The following is a 19663-nucleotide window of genomic DNA, read 5'->3' on the forward strand; positions in this document are numbered from 1 at the left end:
AATGAGTAGACTCAGGGTTTATTTAACATGCTTTTTTAAAGTGATACTAAAGTTTTTTTTGTTACAAAATAACAAACATGTTATACTTACCTGCTCTGTGAAGTGGTTTTGCACAGAGCAGCCCAGATCCTTCTTTTTTCGGGTCCCTCTCAGGCTCTCTTCGCCCCTCCCTCCTTTGAGTGCCCCCACAGCAAGCAGCTTGCTATAGGGGCACCTGAACTGAGCCACAGCTCCATGTGTCCATTCAGACATGGAGCTGTGGTCAGGCCCCACCCCCTCTTCCTCCTCAGTGGCTCAATGACTTTGATTGACAGCAAATAGAAGCCAATGACACCGTGCTGCCGTCTCAGCTAATGAGGAGGGAGAGTCTTGGGCAGCCGAGACACTCCTGCAACATTGCTGGATCGAGATGAGCTCAGGTAAGTATTAGGGAGGCTGAGGGGAGCGGCTGCACACAGAAGGCTTTTTAACTTAATGCATAGAATGTATTAAGATAAAAAAACCTTCTGAGTTTAAAACCACTTTAAGCCTCTCCCACCATTAGCACAACTTTATCACACACAGAATATGGCATGGTGTGTGCTGAATTACTGATTTATATAATTTTTTAATATGGGGTGTTAAAAAATGATGGGCCTTAGGTGATAGAATTGCAAGGCATGCAACTAGACACAGAGACATTTTTTCTTCACACTGATGCTTCCCGGCCCGCTCCCTAACAACCAGCTACAGAATTCAAATCGGTTGATCATTTTTCAAAATGAATCCGGTAGGAAGCAGAGATATTTAATATTTGAGGAACTCTTGTGTGTTTAAACACTCTGAAGTAGGATACAAACTCAAGACCAAATTAAGAACATAATAATCAGTATTGATCTGTTTTATTAGTTACATCAGGTCAGTAAAATACTACAACATAACAAGGAGAATAAGGTGATAATGACAGTTCCCTCCCACCCTAATCTATAACACCCATTAACTGGTACTCTTGTCTGGAAACCTTCACTGGTTGCCTTGCATACAATATGTTCTAATAATGTGAAGAAAACTCTCAGGAAAAAAACAGAGGAATATTTTAGTACCTAGACATACACCTGCTGTCATCGGTTGATGCTATCTACATAATTTGATGGGAAAAGCCCAACATTTTCCCCTAACTTTCCCATCCACCAGTAAGCATTACAGTTGTCCAGCACTTCGATGACATCATTGGTATTGAAGCTAAGTTCATCTGGCTCCATGGACTTGAAGTCATAGAGAGCTTTCACCAGCTGACTTTGTTTTGCTTTGGGCGAAACCTAGGAGATGTTGAGAAGACAACGAATGAAAAAGTTAATTGGCCTTTGTTCATAGTAAAACAAAGCATTGTGTACACTAGTATGTAATACATGCAATAAAGTATTTCATGTGATAATAAACCCCAAAACAGTTTTTTTATATATTGCACCTTACCAATCATTTGATGTAGGGGCTGCATTCATATTTTTTCTTTCTTTTTTTTTTCTTTATTTTCACTTGGTGATTCAGCCAGTAACACACTTCCTGTCTTAGGGTGTCTCCACACTGCATGGAGGTGCAATGCAAACACTTTTGGACAGCAGCACTGACAGTCTGGGGACAGGGTAGTGTTAGATGCTCTAGAAGATTTAAATGGCCATAAAATTATCCTCATTCATTTCTGAAGTATAAAGAGAGCACATCCATGTTACTAACTTGTATGTTTGTGCTGGGGAACCTTTCTGTGACATATTATGGTGACTTTTGTTTTATTGTTCATTGGTTTTTATGAATTGGTTCTGTTTGTTCTTTTACTTATATCACACATGCATCAATACATTTACATTTCTGCCATTTCTAATTATGTGAACTTGTAGCACCCATCCTAGATGGATGCTAGGATTAGAATAGAATAATTTTTGGTTTCTCTGTTTAACAGAGTAACAGCTAAGCTAGGTAAATTTAATGTCTGTCTGCCATTAAAGAGCTGTGATTATTTACTGTAGCCTGCTCAGTGTGCTCTGGTGCTGCTCATGCTGTCTTGAGTTTCCCTGTATCCAAGAAACTAGGGAAGGTTCTGAATAATAATCAGAAACCATGCAGATGAGAGTATGACAATTCATAAAGCCCTGGCCAATTACAAGGGGAGGTGCCCCTAGTCATGCTGGATGCCTGTATTTATATTCTAGGAGCACACAGGGATAACCAAGTGTTGCCATGGGACTTGTCACCCCCATGACCATTTCTCCTTATCCTTCCTCTATTGGCCTGCTGTGGTTGACAGCTTTAATTGAACTAGCACAATAAAAAGGTACATAATCTTTCTGGTGGCTTTCTCTGTTTATTTGTTTTAGGCCCCCGGGATGCCTTTCAACCCTTCTCCCCTTTCGGCCACCCAACATCCTAGTAACTGATAAGAAAGAACAGATGACAGCTATTATGAAAAGAAAGCTTATATGCCCACCGAAAACCAATAATGATAATAAGCTGACCCAAGCGCTAGATGAGGACCAATCACTGAAAAATAAAATGAAATGGCAGTGCAGCTACTTAACTTCAAAAATGTAGATAATGGATATACAGTAGATATTAGACAATACCTCTAAATATACCAGTAGCGCACACTAAGCAAAAAGAAAGTGCCATAGATAGTGTAAGTACAACTAATAGGACTGCACAAAGTCCAACTGTTCCACAGATGTCACACTAGCAGCAGGAAATGATCATAACAGCATATAACTGTCCATGCTCCTTCAATCCATCTCCTGGGATGATTGGATATACAAGTGTGTTTCTCAAAAGGGTCACCACCACCACCGTGCTCCAAGGGGGGGAGGAGAAATGCCCACTCACCAGATGCTGTGGCCCAACCCACTTTCGTGTTTGAGCATTCAAGCTTATAAAGTTGGTCACTGGTCCCAGTTATCCACACCGGGAGTCACACCAACACAGCTAATAGAAGCTCGGCAGCATATGGAGAGAAAAGCACAATCCCAATAGCGTGATACCATTTTTTTAAAAGCTTTATTCAATATAAAATTAGGTAACACACTCACATTTTCTGTATATCATCAATCGCATATCACAGTGAACATTAGGAGAGGGATGCCCTTCGGGAGATGATGTCCAGGCTCCACGCCGTGGACCTCGCGCCTTCCGGGTGTTCCGAACTCCTCTGACGGGGCCTGGTCACGCCCGACGCGTTTCGTGATTTCCACTTCTTCCCCGGGATCGTGACCGCGGCGGCTCGGCGGTAACCTTAAATACCCGTGCCCATCACCCTTCAGGGCGGGGCCGGGATTCACGTCATCAGCCATTGGTTGTTACTATGGTGCTCTGACCAATAGCGGACTAGGTTCACCAAGTGACCTTCTCTCATGCCGCTGATGTCTATGGTAAGTCGCCCTTCAACCCGGAACTGTAACACTACTCACAGACCGGAAGTGTATCTCCCATTCTGCGGAGGGCGGACTATGGAAAGGAATTCCTAACGAGCACCACACCTTCACTAACCGATGGACCGATGTTGCACATTGCCAGAGTATATATAAAAAATATATAAAAAACTATAACGTTATAAGATTATATATACTGTCGCCTCCCATTGGTAGCTTGTGTCATGCTCTGACCAATGGTATCTTAGTAACCGGACCAATCAGCTTACATCCTACTAATATAACCTTTGGCCCGGAACAATAATATTAACCCACGGCCGGATGTATGGACTCCACCCACCGGAAGACAAAGTATATAAACAAGGGTTTGATATATACATAATTCACCCTAAAAAACGAGCACAACAGCGCCACCTACCAATGGGCCAGTGTTACAAAAGTGTAGATGATTTGGTCATCAATATGGAGCCAATCTAAATCCATATCCCAAAGTATTAAAAATGAACAAAATCATAAAACCACAAAAGAACTGAAACTTCTCGGAAACAGTGAGCAATAATCAGAATATAAAATATAAGGTTAAAATATAAGGTTAAAATAGAGACACTAAACATATAACATAACAATCTACAAACGAAATTGTATGTTTAAAGACATGAATATGTGTGCGGAACTCCAGATGAATCATAGTTCCCCTCACACACATCATCCTAAAATAAAACCATGAGCATAAATAAAATAGAATTGGAAATTAAAACTAATAATCACTAATAAAACAATTTAAATCCAACTCTATATTCAATCCTACAGGGCTCAAAGATTGGGTCTGGAATATCCATTTGGTTTCGCACTTTGATAATTCCCTAACCCAATTCGCACCCCTCCACGGGGGTGTGACCCGCTCGATGCCCCAGAATTGTAAACAACTGGGGTCTCGTTGGTGATGTGAGCGGAAATGGGCTGGGACACTGTGCTCTTGTTTACCCTTAATGATGTTGCTGATATGCTCACCAACTCTTATTGTCAAAGTGCGCTTGGTTCGCCCTATATAGATGATTTTGCAGGGACACATTAGTGCATACACCACATGCGTGGTGTCGCACGTAATAAAATGTTTAATGTCAAAATCCCTATCAATTGCTGCAACATGGAAGGACTCCCGTCTTCTCTGATTGTGAGGGGTAAAAGAACATGACTTGCATCTTCCACATTTATGGAACCCTCGTCTACCTGGGAAGAAAGATGTGTCAGGGGGTTCAGAACCTTCTTCACCACCCTGTCCCCAAAACTTGGGGCCCTTCGGTAGATAAAGGATGGGACCTCAGGTAAAACAGGACCCAATGTGGTATCCATCTGCAAGATGTACCAGTGGGTTCTAAAGATGGCCTCTATTTTTTTATAGTCCTCACAATAATCAGACAAGAAGCTCCATTGTTTGTCATCAGACCCATTATTGGGTCTAATCACATTCTGCAAACATGTTGCTTGGGGGATATCCAAGATATTCCCAATCTCTTTCTCAAGAGATTGTTCATCATATCCTTTTTGGACAAATCTCTCCTTCAGGACATTCGTTTGGGCAATAAAGTCTTCATCAAATGTACAGTTCCGCCGTACTCGCATGAACTGGCCACGCGGAATGTTACGCAGCCAGTTCGGGTGGTGTCCACTTTGAATAGACAGGTAACTGTTTCGATCTGTGGACTTGAAGAAGACAGACGTGGTTAACTTGCCCAAAACCTTTCTTAGTATTCACGTCCAAGAAGTGGATTTCCGTTTGGCTCCAATTGAACTCCAATTTGATGTTATTTGTATTTGCGTTCAGATGACTCATAAAATTCAACAATGATGGTTCTGTATCATTCCATACAAAGATGATGTCATCTATGAACCTACGGTAAAAAAGTAGTTCCGGTCTCTCCCTGCAAAACACATGTTTGTCCTCCCATTCTGCCATAAAAAGGTTGGCAAGGCTGGGAGCAAACTTTGCTCCCATTGCCACACCTTTCTTCTGGCTGTAGAATGACTGATGATACCAGAAATAGTTATGCCCTAGACAAAAGTCTAGGGCATTCCGGATGAACAATTTCTGGTTATGCGGTAAATTGTCCCTTTTGCTTAGGGCCCAATTTAAGGCCAATAGAGCATCCTCATGTTGGATGATGGTGTAGAGGGACGACACGTCCGCCGTCACCAGAAATGCGGACGAGTCGTCCCCCAAGACCACATCATCCAACGACATAAGCAGATCCTTGGTGTCTTTCAGGTATGCCCTTGTAGTTACAACACTAGGTTGAAGGAAGGTGTCCAGATATTGGCCCAACCTAGCACATACAGACCCAATTCCGTTGACTATTGGGCGCGGCGGAGGACACTTCGGGTCCTTATGGACCTTGGGTAATGTGTATACTATAGGTATTCTACACGCACTCGGGACCAGGTATTGTTTCTCTTTCTTTGTTAACACATGGTTCTTATAACCCTGGTCTACCAAGACCCTCAGGTCCATTTCAAAATCGCTAGTTGGATCCTTTGACAACAGTACATACGTGGTTTCATCTGCCAACATATCTCGTAATTGTTGGTGATAGAGTTCTGGGTCCATTATCACCACTCCCCCACCCTTGTCGGCGGGTCGGATGATAATGTCCATCCTCTGTTCGAGGGACTCCAGGCCCTCCTGTATATGCCTACTCTTATTCTTAACTGAGTGGTCAATCGGAAGTTTCTGGAGATCCTTCAAAACTAAACTCTTAAATACCTCCACCGCCTGGTTATTTCTGACCGGGGGATTCCATATTGATTTATTTTTTAAACCGCTATTAACAGCCATATTAGGATTGGTGTTACTCACGGAATTAATAGGGTTATTGATAAGGTATTTCTTAATGGTAAGTTTGCGTATGTACTTGTGAGTGTCAATGTATGTACTGAATTTATTAAGGGTCCGTCTTGGGGCACATTTCAGACCCTGGTCCAATATATGGAGTTCTTTATCTGTTAAAGTGACAGAGCTGATACTATAGATATCCTGTCCTGTCATTCCCTCCTTCTTTTTCTGGCGTTGGATTCGCCGTCCCGCTCTGACTCCTCGTTGTGGTTTAAATGCTGATTTGGATTGGGATTTGGGTTTCCCCGATATTCCCCTTGATGTCCCCGGGTTTGGGTCCGACTCTTCCCCCTCCCCCTGCCCCTCCCTAAAAAAGGTTGACGGCGTGGGGTGCCATCTCCACTCGCATCCTGTCCCACTAATGGTTGATAATAATTATGGGTGTTTACATAGTTGGGTTGGGGGTAGCCTCTTGTGCCCCCCCTTTGATTCCCACGAGGCCTGCCACGTTGCCTCTGGTGTCCCCTCCTTGGGGACCCTTTCCAGTGTGGTGTTTCAAACGGGGTTTGGGGGTCTAGCTTGAAACCTGTTAACCACATTGGGTGTCCTGGGTTCATCACCCTGTACCGTTGCTCCCAATGAAGCTCCGGATGCTTCCACCTCAGGGGCTGTGGGAGCCAGTGGAGCTATTCCATATAAAGATTGGTCAGCCTGCCAACAATAGACCTGATTTGTTTTAAAATCTTTGTCTTTTGTCTAGGGCATAACTATTTCTGGTATCATCAGTCATTCTACAGCCAGAAGAAAGGTGTGGCAATGGGAGCAAAGTTTGCTCCCAGCCTTGCCAACCTTTTTATGGCAGAATGGGAGGACAAACATGTGTTTTGCAGGGAGAGACCGGAACTACTTTTTTACCGTAGGTTCATAGATGACATCATCTTTGTATGGAATGATACAGAACCATCATTGTTGAATTTTATGAGTCATCTGAACGCAAATACAAATAACATCAAATTGGAGTTCAATTGGAGCCAAACGGAAATCCACTTCTTGGACGTGAATATTAAGAAAGGTTTGGGCAAGTTAACCACGTCTGTCTTCTTCAAGTCCACAGATCGAAACAGTTACCTGTCTATTCAAAGTGGACACCACCCGAACTGGCTGCGTAACATTCCGCGTGGCCAGTTCATGCGAGTACGGCGGAACTGTACATTTGATGAAGACTTTATTGCCCAAACGAATGTCCTGAAGGAGAGATTTGTCCAAAAAGGATAAGATGAACAATCTCTTGAGAAAGAGATTGGGAATATCTTGGAGATCCCCCGAGCAACATGTTTGCAGAATGTGATTAGACCCAATAATGGGTCTGATGACAAACAATGGAGCTTCTTGTCTGATTATTGTGAGGACTATAAAAAAATAGAGGCCATCTTTAGAACCCACTGGTACATCTTGCAGATGGATACCACATTGGGTCCTGTTTTACCTGAGGTCCCATCCTTTATCTACCGAAGGGCCCCAAGTTTTGGGGACAGGGTGGTGAAGAAGGTTCTGAACCCCCCTGACACATCTTTCTTCCCAGGTAGACGAGGGTTCCATAAATGTGGAAGATGCAAGTCATGTTCTTTTACCCCTCACAATCAGAGAAGACGGGAGTCCTTCCATGTTGCAGCAATTGATAGGGATTTTGACATTAAACATTTTATTACGTGCGACACCACGCATGTGGTGTATGCACTAATGTGTCCCTGCAAAATCATCTATATAGGGCGAACCAAGCGCACTTTGACAATAAGAGTTGGTGAGCATATCAGCAACATCATTAAGGGTAAACAAGAGCACAGTGTCCCAGCCCATTTCCGCTCACATCACAAACGAGACCCCAGTTGTTTACAATTCTGGGGCATCGAGCGGGTCACACCCCCGTGGAGGGGTGCGAATTGGGTTAGGGAATTATCAAAGTGCGAAACCAAATGGATATTCCAGACCCAATCTTTGAGCCCTGTAGGATTGAATATAGAGTTGGATTTAAATTGTTTTATTAGTGATTATTAGTTTTAATTTCCAATTCTATTTTATTTATGCTCATGGTTTTATTTTAGGATGATGTGTGTGAGGGGAACTATGATTCATCTGGAGTTCCGCGCACATATTCATGTCTTTAAACATACAATTTAGTTTGTAGATTATTATGTTATATGTTTAGTGTCTCTATTTTAACCTTATATTTTAACCTTATATTTTATATTCTGATTATTGCTCACTGTTTCCGAGAAGTTTCAGTTCTTTTGTGGTTTTATGATTTTGTTCATTTTTAATACTTTGGGATATGGATTTAGATTGGCTCCATATTGATGACCAAATCATCTACAGTTTTGTAACACTGGCCCATTGGAAGGTGGCGCTGTTGTGCTCGTTTTTTAGGGTGAATTATGTATATATCAAACCCTTGTTTATATACTTTGTCTTCCGGTGGGTGGAGTCCATACATCCGGCCGTGGGTTAATATTATTGTTCCGGGCCAAATGTTATATTAGTAGGATGTAAGCTGATTGGTCCGGGTACTAAGATACCATTGGTCAGAGCATGACACAAGCTACCAATGGGAGGCGACAGTATATATAATCTTATAACGTTATAGTTTTTTATATATTTTTTATATATACTCTGGCAATGTGCAACATCGGTCCATCGGTTAGTGAAGGTGTGGTGCTCGTTAGGAATTCCTTTCCATAGTCCGCCCTCCGCAGAATGGGAGATACACTTCCGGTCTGTGAGTAGTGTTACAGTTCCGGGTTGAAGGGCGACTTACCATAGACATCAGCGGCATGAGAGAAGGTCACTTGGTGAACCTAGTCCGCTATTGGTCAGAGCACCATAGTAACAACCAATGGCTGATGACGTGAATCCCAGCCCCGCCCTGAAGGGTGATGGGCACGGGTATTTAAGGTTACCGCCGAACCGCCGCGGTCACGCTCCCGGGGAAGAAGTGGAAATCACGAAACGCGTCGGGGCGTGACCAGGCGGTGTAACCAGTTTTACGTCAGAGGAGTTCGGAACACCCGGAAGGCGCGAGGTCCACGGCGTGGAGCCTGGACATCATCTCCCGAAGGGCATCCCTCTCCTAATGTTCACTGTGATATGCGATTGATGATATACAGAAAATGTGAGTGTGTTACCTAATTTTATATTGAATAAAGCTTTTAAAAAATGGTATCACGCTATTGGGATTGTGCTTTTCTCTCCATATGCTGCCGAGCTTCTATTAGCTGTGTTGGTGTGACTCCCGGTGTGGATAACTGTGACCAGTGACCAACTTTATAAGCTTGAATGCTCAAACACGAAAGTGGGTTGGGCCACAGCATCTGGTGAGTGGGCATTTCTCCTCCCCCCTTGGAGCACGGTGGTGGTGGTGACCCTTTTGAGAAACACACTTGTATATCCAATCATCCCAGGAGATGGATTGAAGGAGCATGGACAGTTATATGCTATTATGATCATTTCCTGCTGCTAGTGTGACATCTGTGGAACAGTTGGACTTTGTGCAGTCCTATTAGTTATACTTACACTATCTATGGCACTTTCTTTTTGCTTAGTTTGCGCTACTGGTATATTTAGAGGTATTGTCTAATATCTACTGTATATCCATTATCTACAGATGACAGCTATTGCCAGAAAATAATCTTTGCTTTGATCCTGGGCAAGCGAAATTTAATGGCAAAGCAAGCAAACAATCAATGGGGACGAAATGTTTTCCTTTATAGGTGTCAGCATCTGCGGTCTGGTACAACAGTCTGAATCTTCAAACAATTTGTCCTCACAGAGCAAATGGTCCATTAAGGAGAAGCCTGGCTTAGAAGCTGCCTATAATCTGCTTCCCCATCCATGTCTTTGACTTCAGGCCAACATTCATTTCCATAGGCTGCTTCTGGTGGGTTATCCAGCTCTAACCTCAACAAGGCAAAAGGAACTGCCTGTTCTCTAAAGCCCACTAAACCTTCCAGAGCTTCAGCTTGTCAGACAGGTGCAAAACTGCTACTGGCCTGCTGGGAGAAGGTCATCAGAGGCAGTGTGGTCAAAATTTATCATTGCCCACTGACAGGGAAGAAATTGATAAAGAATGGCAAAGATGCCAATTTCCAAAATGGCCGCGCGGGACTGTCAGGGAATGGCAGATATGCCAATTTCCAAAATGGCTGCGCAGGACTGTCAGGAAATGACATGTATGCTAATTCCAAAATGGCCATGTGGGACGTCCTAATTAGGGACAATTATCAACACCCACTTCCTATATAAACTCAGCACTGGCTGCCATTCATTGCTGGATTATCTTCAGATAGTACCTGATTGCCTTGTGCCTTGAAACTCCTGCTTGATTGACTACCCGTTACCGACCCGGCTATCCTTGACCTGCTCTGGCTTTCTCCTGCTCTGAACCCGGCTTGCCTTACGGACTTCTCCCTGCCTGCTCCTGATTGACTACCTGTGTTTGACCCTCGGCCTGGCTTCTGACCTTGATTTGCACTAACCTGCCTGCACTTCCAGTGATCCAAGTGACTGTCTTTCCTACTGCGGATCCGATTCCTGACACAGCTACACCTGCAGGCAACCAGTGACCTTTGGGCACAGCACCCTCTGTCACCATCTCCAGGGGTGCTCTGCACTCAGCCGCAAGGGGAGCCCTCTCGTCACCTCAGCCTCCAACCAGGTTCGTGACACCCACTGATGAGGACTTCCAACACCAAGCCGAGGAAAAATCCCAGGATGAGGCTCAGCAGGACGCTGATCCAGAAGTCTGACACACATCCCAACGCTGCTGGGGGCAAGAAACTGGCAGGTCACGGGATTGCTGGGAGAAAGAGGCAGGACCCTTGCAGAAGTGGACCAGAAAACCTAGGTGTCCCTACTACCCATCAGAGGCCCGCAGCTTCAGGAACTCAAGGAGGGTTAGCCAAGTGGTAAACAGTACTGGAAAGCAGCAATCACACTCTCAACTCTTCAGGACCAAGCATCGATTTTGGGGCAGCATTCAGCATCTTATTTTGCACTTGAAGAGAAATTAGTTTTCTCTCCTCACTATCCCAGCTACTTAGTTTTGTGGGTTTTCCATCTTTACCCACACCTCCCCCCCTGCTGCTGTTTGCACACCTACACATTTGATCTTGGTAACCTTAGTGTCCCCACGATGCATGCTAATTCTTCTACTGCATCAGTCGCTGACACTTCTGTAGCTCCCTCTTGTCAGCCAGTTATGCATTTGCAGGTCTAGTCTGATTGGACCCAGCCTCAGTTAACTCCTGCTCCTACTCAACCTGTCATCATGCCAGGGGTGGCAGAAAGTTCTCATAGAGAAGCATTGAATTGTGACCTTTGGGTTTTCATTTAGCAGTTGGTGTTAAAGAAAACATTTGGCAAGATATCTTATCATAACTACCCAGTCAGAAGGATTTTGGTCAAAAAATAAATGGCACAGAGGAAGAGGAAATGCGTTCTGTGGCCAGAACATTTGCAAATTGGTCACAGGCCTTTACAATTTATGCAAGTATGCTAGGTGAGAGAAGGCCTGATCTCTGTTCAAGTTTTTTCAGCATCTGGACAATGTCACGAGGCTTACAGGCATTTGAGTCCCTGGCTTGGTTCCATTATGATGACAGAAACTGGCAGTTTACCCAAACAATAAATGGGGATCTAAGGATATTGGCATTTGCCTGAATCTTATGACTCCTCAGTGAACACATGTTTAGAAGCCCCCAGTAATGGCTGCTTCATTTCTTCCTTTTAAGAAAGGAACCTGCTTTTCTTACAATGAATCACAGTGTCGATTTCTGAAAACATGCAGGGTAGACATGTATGTATTGTGCTGGCTCACATCCTGCAGTGAGGTGCTATCAGTGGTCTAATCCACAGGTCCCTGTGTCTGGGAGGGAGCTTTTTCAAAAAAGCATGGACACCATTGAGTCTAATAAAAATGCTTCTATGGCTAAGCAACTTCCCAGACATACGGATCAGGCGCATGCTCATTGAAGGTTTTGAGATGGCTTTTACCTGCCCCCTTAGTCGGGTCAGGGCTGTTTCTGGATTGATAGTTTGAAATTGGTGATCGCTTTACCAGGCATTGTTTGCGGTAGGCTAAGCAAAGAAATCAAAGAAGGGAGAACCGCAGGCCCTTTTTTCCACCTCCCTTTCAGTAATTTTGCCTGTTACCACCAGAGCTAGTGCCCAATGAACCTAAAGAACCAAATGAATATAGGATTATTCTCCAAATCACATTCCCAAAGGGTTTGTCTCTGAATGATGAAATCAATGAGGATATAACATCAGTTTCTTTTGTCACATTTGAGCAAGCAGTATCTGTCATTAGAACCTTTGGTCAGGAAGCCCTCCTGGCTAAATCAGACATAAAATCAGCCTTTTGGCTGCTTCCTATATGGCCTGGGGTGTTCGATTCACTTGGCTTTTAGATTGAGGGGGGATTTTATTTTGAAGCAAAAAGGTAGGGAAGGACCCAAAGGCGTTTAATAAGGGGAGGAGGGGAATAGACCGACACAGTCTCTTCTAATTAAATCAAGATTTATTAAGTATCAAATTGACAGACAATGCATAATGAGCAGACTACATAGAACATGCAATTAAAACAGGCAAAGTTGCCATACAGGAGTGCACACCCGGGTCCACATTAAAACCATAATTATGAACTAAGCAGATATATGCAGTGATACAAATGTCTTTTAAAGAACAGGTAGTGGTGAGATCTAGGAAACCTCAGTGTTGTCATCTCATATAGGGTCATACATTTACACTGCAGACAGCTTGTGGGGGATTAGCTCAGTGGCGGGTGTGGATGACCCCTTGGGGGAGTTAGTTACACAGGGAGATAGCCGAGAAGTGGTCACAAACAACAGTGTATGGTTTTATTCTTGCAATTTTCTTCACACAAGTGCAAGCATCAAAAACAGCATACTTCAAAATAAACATAAAATAAAATAAACCCTTGCCACTGTGGGCGGCTACCTTCTCACACACAGGAACCTACCTAAGGAGTTTGTCCCCAACCTACTGTTGGGCAGACTTGGCTGATCATACAGCAGACCATCAATAGTCCATTTATTTTCTCTTCACACAGAAAATGTCTCTTTTCTCTTCACATAGAAAACATTCCTTTGTTTTTCTCTTCACATAGAAAACAATCCAAGACCTCACCTTGAGAAGTCTTCACTCTTTTTACCCTCCTCAGCGCACATCGCTTCAGGAGGCATTCCTCTCCCATGCTCACACAGCTTCAGGAGGCACCCATCTGACTGTCCTCCTCTACTCACACAGCGTCAGGAGGCAGCAATCAATAGACTTCCTCTGGACAAATTATAGAGGCCTTAATTTCCTCATTCTGAATAGCTGAAGGTTTTTCAACTTCCTGCTGGCTACCTCTGCAGCCGACACCCTATAGTAATTGGTGAATTGTCTAAACCAAGCAGACATGTATCTCCTGTCTGTGACAACATCCACAGATTTACCTGACTTCCTGTCACATACCCCCTCCTCTTGTTTCAACCCTAGGGTTGGGACACAGATTTCCAGGCCCGCATGTGTCAGGCACTGCTCTTGACTCTCACTGATAAGCCTCCTAGTATCTTCCCAAGTAATGTTCAGTCCATTCGATTCTTTGTCTGCTTCAGCTGCCAGAGATACATCCTTCTGAGCAATCTGCTTTGCTTTTTCATTCAGCCACTGTCTTTCATGCTCATATGAATTTATTTCCCTCCCCGGTTCATTAACAACTGCTAACCTTTGTTGAAATGCTTGTAGGGGTGGCTCTTTCTTTAAGTCTGTTAGCTTGTCTATATACACTTTTGGCTGATCCTCTCCATCTTCATATAGCCAATTCTCTGCATCTTCAAGCTTCAGGATGAAACTGTTTCTGTCATCTTCATTGACAGATTTCTTATAAATGCCAGACAGCTTGTCCCTCATCTCATATACACAATCCTCAACTGCATTTTTGGCATCATTTCGCTCCTTCTCAAGTTTGTCCTGCATAACCGTCTGTCCTATCCGCCATGGAGGACCGTGATCCATAGGTAACTCAATTGTCCTAGTCTTAATGTCTTCAACATTCTTGAGCCGCCTCTCTCTGCAATCAATAAATGATTTCCACAAAACTTTGAGAACCAATGCTTCACTTGGCTTTGTTCCAAGAAATGTCTGTACTTTATCAACTTTCCTTCCACCATCATATGGGTCAAAGGCAGTGGCTTCATTAATTAGCCGTAGACAGTTGAACCCAGCGATTTGGGTGGTATCCATTACAGACCTCCTCTCTGCATCAGTGAAGAAGCATGGAACTGCAACACAGTCTATTACAGGTTTCTTCAATGCATTTTCTGCTATTGCACTACTTTTCCGTTGTAGCTCCTTTAGTATTTCCTTGATTTGGTTGAATTGCATATCTGCTGAACTATTTGACCGCTCAAGGTCACCTAGTTCCTTTTCTTTATCTGAACTCCACATGGAATGTATCTCAAGATCACGATCAAACTTCTGCCACCTGTCTTTCACCAATTCCATTTTGGAAATATTCCCGGAAAGGCACTTATTAATTTGCTTCACGTTTTCACCAACAGCCTTAGTTTTCTCCACTAGGTGGTGTTTGCTTTTTTTTCAAGCTTTATATCACTTGCCTTCTTCACTAGACTTTCAGCCTGAACTGAGAAATCATCACTTTTCTTACACAGCTCCTGTCACGAACCGGCAGGACTGGTAGTGGATCCTCTGGACCAGAGAGGCGATGGCACGGGTTGTACTAGAGGACCGGTTCTAAGCAGTTACTGGTCTTCACCAGAGCCCGCCGCAAGGCGGGATGGATTTGCTGCAGCGGTAACTACCAGGTCGTGTCCCCTAGTAACAACTCGACCCCTCTGGCAGCTGATATGGCGTGGTACACAGGGAGTAGGCAAGAGCGTAGTCGGACGTAGCAGAGGTCAGGGCAGGCGGCAAAGGTTCAAAGGCGAGTAGTCGGTAGCAACGGGTTCGGCAACAGGCAAAGCAAACAAACACAGCAGGGAACGCTTTCACAAAGGCACAAGGCACAAAGATCCGGCAGGAAGCTGTGGGAGGAGAAGGTATTTATGGGTAGTGCACAGGTGAAGCCTAATTAAGTCAGCACTAGCTCTCACAAACCTTAACCCTTAATAACCACTTTAGGCCAGGCACCAATCACTGGTGCACTGGCCCTTTGAATCTAAGAGTCCCGGCGCGCGCGCCCTAGAGAGCGGGGACGCACACGCTGAGACGCTGGAGTGCTGCCTGGAGGCATACGCTGTGAGCGATCCGAGACCAGCAGGAGGCCCGGAGCGCTCAGCGTAACAGTACCCCCCCCCCCCTTTGGTCTCCCTCTCCTTTTGGTACCGAGGAACTTGAGGATGAGACTGCGGTCCAGGATGTTCTCCTCCGGCTCCCATGACCTCTCCTCAGGACCACAGCCCTCCCAGTCGACCAAAAAAAATCTTTTCCCCCGGGAGATCTTGGTCGCCAAGATCTCCTTGACAGAGAATATATCGGAGGTACCGGCGACAGGGGTGGGAGAAACAAGCTTGGGAGAAAAACGGTTAAAGACAGCAGGTTTAAGAAGGGAGACATGGAAGGAGTTATGGATTCGGAGGGAGGGAGGAAGGTGGAGCTGAGAAGAAACTTGATTGATACGACTCTTGATTTTATAGGGTCCCAAGAAACGAGGGCCCCACTTGTAACTTGGGACCCTAAATCGGATGTACCTAGAGGAGAGCCACACCTTGTCACCCGGGCGAAATTCCGGAGGAGATCTGCGTCTCTTGTCAGCTTGAACCTTCATACGGGCGGAAGCCTTGAGGAGAGCAGCGTGGGTTTCTCGCCAGATGGAGGAAAAGTCCTGTACAAGACTGTCAACGGCAGGTACAGAAGAAGGAGTGGGAGACTGTGGCAGAGGTGGAAGAGGATGACGGCCAAAAACTACAAAGAAAGGAGACTTGTTAGAAGCAGAGGATTGTTTGTAGTTGTAGGAGAACTCCGCCCAGGGAAGTAGATCAGCCCAGTCGTCATGGCGTGAGGACACAAAGTGACGCAGATAGTCACCCAAAATTTGGTTCACCCGTTCTACTTGGCCGTTAGACTGAGGATGGTACGACGAAGAGAAGTCCAATTTGATCCCAAGCTGAGCACATAGAGCCCTCCAGAATTTGGAGACGAATTGTACCCCACGATCCGAGACAATATGTTTGGGAAGGCCATGGAGACGGAAGATGTGTTGGAAAAATTGTTTGGCCAACATGGGTGCAGAGGGTAGACCGGGCAGGGGTACAAAGTGAGCCATCTTGGAGAAGCGATCCACCACGACCCAAATAACGGACTTGCCATGGGAGGAGGGAAGATCTGTAATAAAGTCCATAGCGATGTGAGACCAGGGAACTTCAGGAACAGGTAAAGGCAAGAGGAGACCCGTTGGTTTCTGGCGAGGCGATTTATCCCGGGCGCAAATCATACAGGCCTGGACGAAGTCCGAGACATCTTTCTCCAAGGAAGGCCACCAGTACCTTTGGGAGATTAGTTGGAGAGATTTTAGCACCCCTGGATGACCGGCAAAATGGGAGGCGTGGCCCCACTTGAGAATTCGCAACCGCTGACGTGGAGGTACGTAGGATTTGCCAGGAGGAAGAAGGCGCCACGGGAGCCACTGTAATAAGGCGTTCTGGAGGGATAATATATTGAGGTGTTAACTCGTCGCCCACCACATCAGAGGAGCGAGACAGAGCATCTGCCCTAATGTTCTTACAAGCCGGACGGAAATGGATCTCAAAATTAAAGCGGGCGAAGAACAGAGACCAACGGGCCTGACGCAGATTTAATCTCTGAGCAGACTGGATATAAGCCAGGTTCTTGTGGTCCGTGAAGATGTACACAGGATGTGTGGCGCCCTCGAGTAAATGTCTCCATTCCTCCAGTGCCAATTTAATAGCCAGCAGTTCTCTGTCCCCAATGGAGTAATTTCTCTCTGCGGGAGAGAATGTTTTTGAAAAGAAGCCACAAGTTGAAGTCTTGCCCCTGGAGGACTTCTGGGTGAGGACAGCTCCGGCTCCCACCGAGGAGGCATCCACTTCAAGAGAGAAAGGCTTGGTGGAATCTGGTCTAGAGAGAACGGGTGCAGAGGCAAAGGCGGATTTCAGGGACTGGAAGGCTTCCTCGGCTTGGGAAGGCCAGGATTTGGGGTTAGCTCCTTTTCTTGTGAGAGCCACGATAGGAGCTACCCGAGTGGAATAGTGAGGGATGAATTGCCTGTAGTAGTTCGCAAAGCCCAGAAATCTTTGTATGGCTCGGAGACCAGAGGGGCGTGGCCAATCCAGAACCGCAGAGAGCTTGGCTGGGTCCATTTGAAGTCCTTGGGCTGAGATAATGTATCCCAGGAAAGGCAGGGAGGTCCGTTCAAAAAGACATTTTTCAAGTTTAGCGTACAGGCGATTCCTCCTAAGACGAGTAAGGACTTGTCGCACATGGGCCCGGTGTTGGTCCAAATTGGAGGAGAAGATGAGGATATCATCCAGGTATACGACCACGCAGGTGTAAAGTAAGTCCCTGAAAATATCATTGACAAATTCCTGGAAGACAGCAGGTGCGTTGCAGAGGCCGAAGGGCATCACCAAATACTCAAAATGGCCGTCCCTTGTGTTAAAGGCGGTCTTCCATTCGTCTCCCTCGCGGATACGGATCAGATTATAGGCCCCTCGAAGGTCTAATTTAGTGAAGATCTTTGCCCCTCGGAGATGATCAAATAGCTCAGAGATTAAAGGCAGAGGGTAACGGTTCTTGATGGTAATTTTATTAAGACCTCTGTAGTCAATGCAGGGGCGGAGGGAGCCGTCTTTTTTTGTCACGAAGAAAAAACCGGCCCCAGCAGGAGAAGAAGATTTTCTTATGAATCCTCTCTGTATGTTCTCACGTATATAGTCAGACATGGCAAGAGTCTCAGGAGGTGAGAGAGGATAAATTCTGCCCCGAGGTGGAGTAGAACCGGGTATCAGGTCGATCGGGCAATCATAGGGTCGGTGAGGAGGAAGAACCTCAGCTTGTTTCTTGCAGAAGACATCCGCAAAGGAATGGTATGGCTTGGGCAGCCCAGGAGGCGGAGAAACTTGCGGGTCCTGTTTGACCAGAGCAGGCTTGAGACAGCGGTCAGAACAGGAGGAACCCCAACGCAGGATCTCACCGGTGGACCAATTCAGGACAGGACTATGACGTTGAAGCCACGGCAGACTCAGGAGGAGTTCGGAGGAACAGAAGGGAAGGACAAAGAACTCTAAAATCTCGGTATGAAATATTCCGATGTCCATCTGCAGAGGCTGGGTACGGAACTGCACGGTGGCAGAGAGTCTCTCACCGTTAACAGTAGAGATGAAAAACGGCTTGGGTAGACGGATTACTGGAATACGGTACTTGTCAACCAAGGAGGCGTGAATGAAGTTGCCAGCTGAACCGGAATACAAGAAGGCGGCTGCGGAGAAAGAGGACTTGGAAGAGATGATCAACTGCACGGGTATGATGAGACGTGGAGAGGAAGAATCCACACCTAGCAATGCCTCTCCCACGTTTACTAGGTGCGAGCGTTTCCTGAACGCGGTGGACGGAGAGGACAATCTCTCTGAGGAAGTGCTCGGTACTGGCACAGTACAGACACAGGTTCTCGTCTCTGTGGTGGCTTCGTTCTTGCGGAGTCAGGCGTGACCGATCCACCTGCATGGCCTCCATGGTGGGAGGCCCAGTAGCGGGTTGAGGTGGACGCAGAAAAACGGGAGCCAGACGAGGGTAGCGTCTAGGACGAGCTTTTTCCTTTTCAAGGAGGAGTTCCTCTTGTCTTTCGGCAAAACGCTTGTCTATCCTAGTGGCCAGCAAGATGAGGTCACTAAGAGTGGAAGGAAGCTCACGTGCAGCCAGGACATCCTTTATCTCGCTGTTAAGTCCCTTCTTGAAGGTGGCGCAAAGGGCTTCATTGTTCCAGTTCAGCTCAGAGGCCAGGGTGCGGAACTGAATGGCATAGTCACCCACGGAAGAATCTCCTTGGGTCAAGTTTAGTAAGGCAGTCTCTGCGGAGGTAACCCGGGCAGGCTTCTCAAAAACATTCCGGAACTCTAGGCAGAAGCTCTGGACGGAAGCGGTGGCAGGATCTGCGCGGTCCCATAGTGGTGTAGCCCAGGCCAGGGCCTTCCCGGACAGTAAACTGAGAATAAAGGCTTCCTTGGCTCGCTCAGAAGGAAACTGGTCGGACAGTAGCTCGAGGTGGAGAGAGCACTGCGACAGGAACCCACGGCACTGCTTTGGATCTCCATCATATTTGTCTGGTAGGGACAAACGAATTCTGGAACCGGTGGCAACTGCAGGCGGAGGTGCTGGCTGTTGCTAAGAAGGCAGGAGCTGCTGCAAC

The 19663-nt window shown here is 45.8% G+C and overlaps 1 protein-coding gene across 1 annotated transcript in view; it reads right to left on the reverse strand.

The window, feature by feature from the left end:
* Positions 1-1100: 1100 nt before the first annotated feature.
* GRAP2 (GRB2 related adaptor protein 2) overlaps positions 1101-19663 on the reverse strand; it is a gene marked incomplete at both ends in the record, with an annotated part of 647324 nt that continues 628761 nt past the window's right edge. The window contains one exon of the mRNA XM_082265225.1: positions 1101-1298. Coding sequence (XP_082121351.1) covers positions 1101-1298 — 198 coding nt within the window. The remainder of the gene's footprint in view (positions 1299-19663) is intronic.

The sequence above is a fragment of the Pelophylax lessonae genome (assembly GCF_965119305.1).
Source record: "Pelophylax lessonae genome assembly, chromosome: 8".
Classification (NCBI taxonomy): Eukaryota; Metazoa; Chordata; class Amphibia; order Anura; family Ranidae; genus Pelophylax; species Pelophylax lessonae.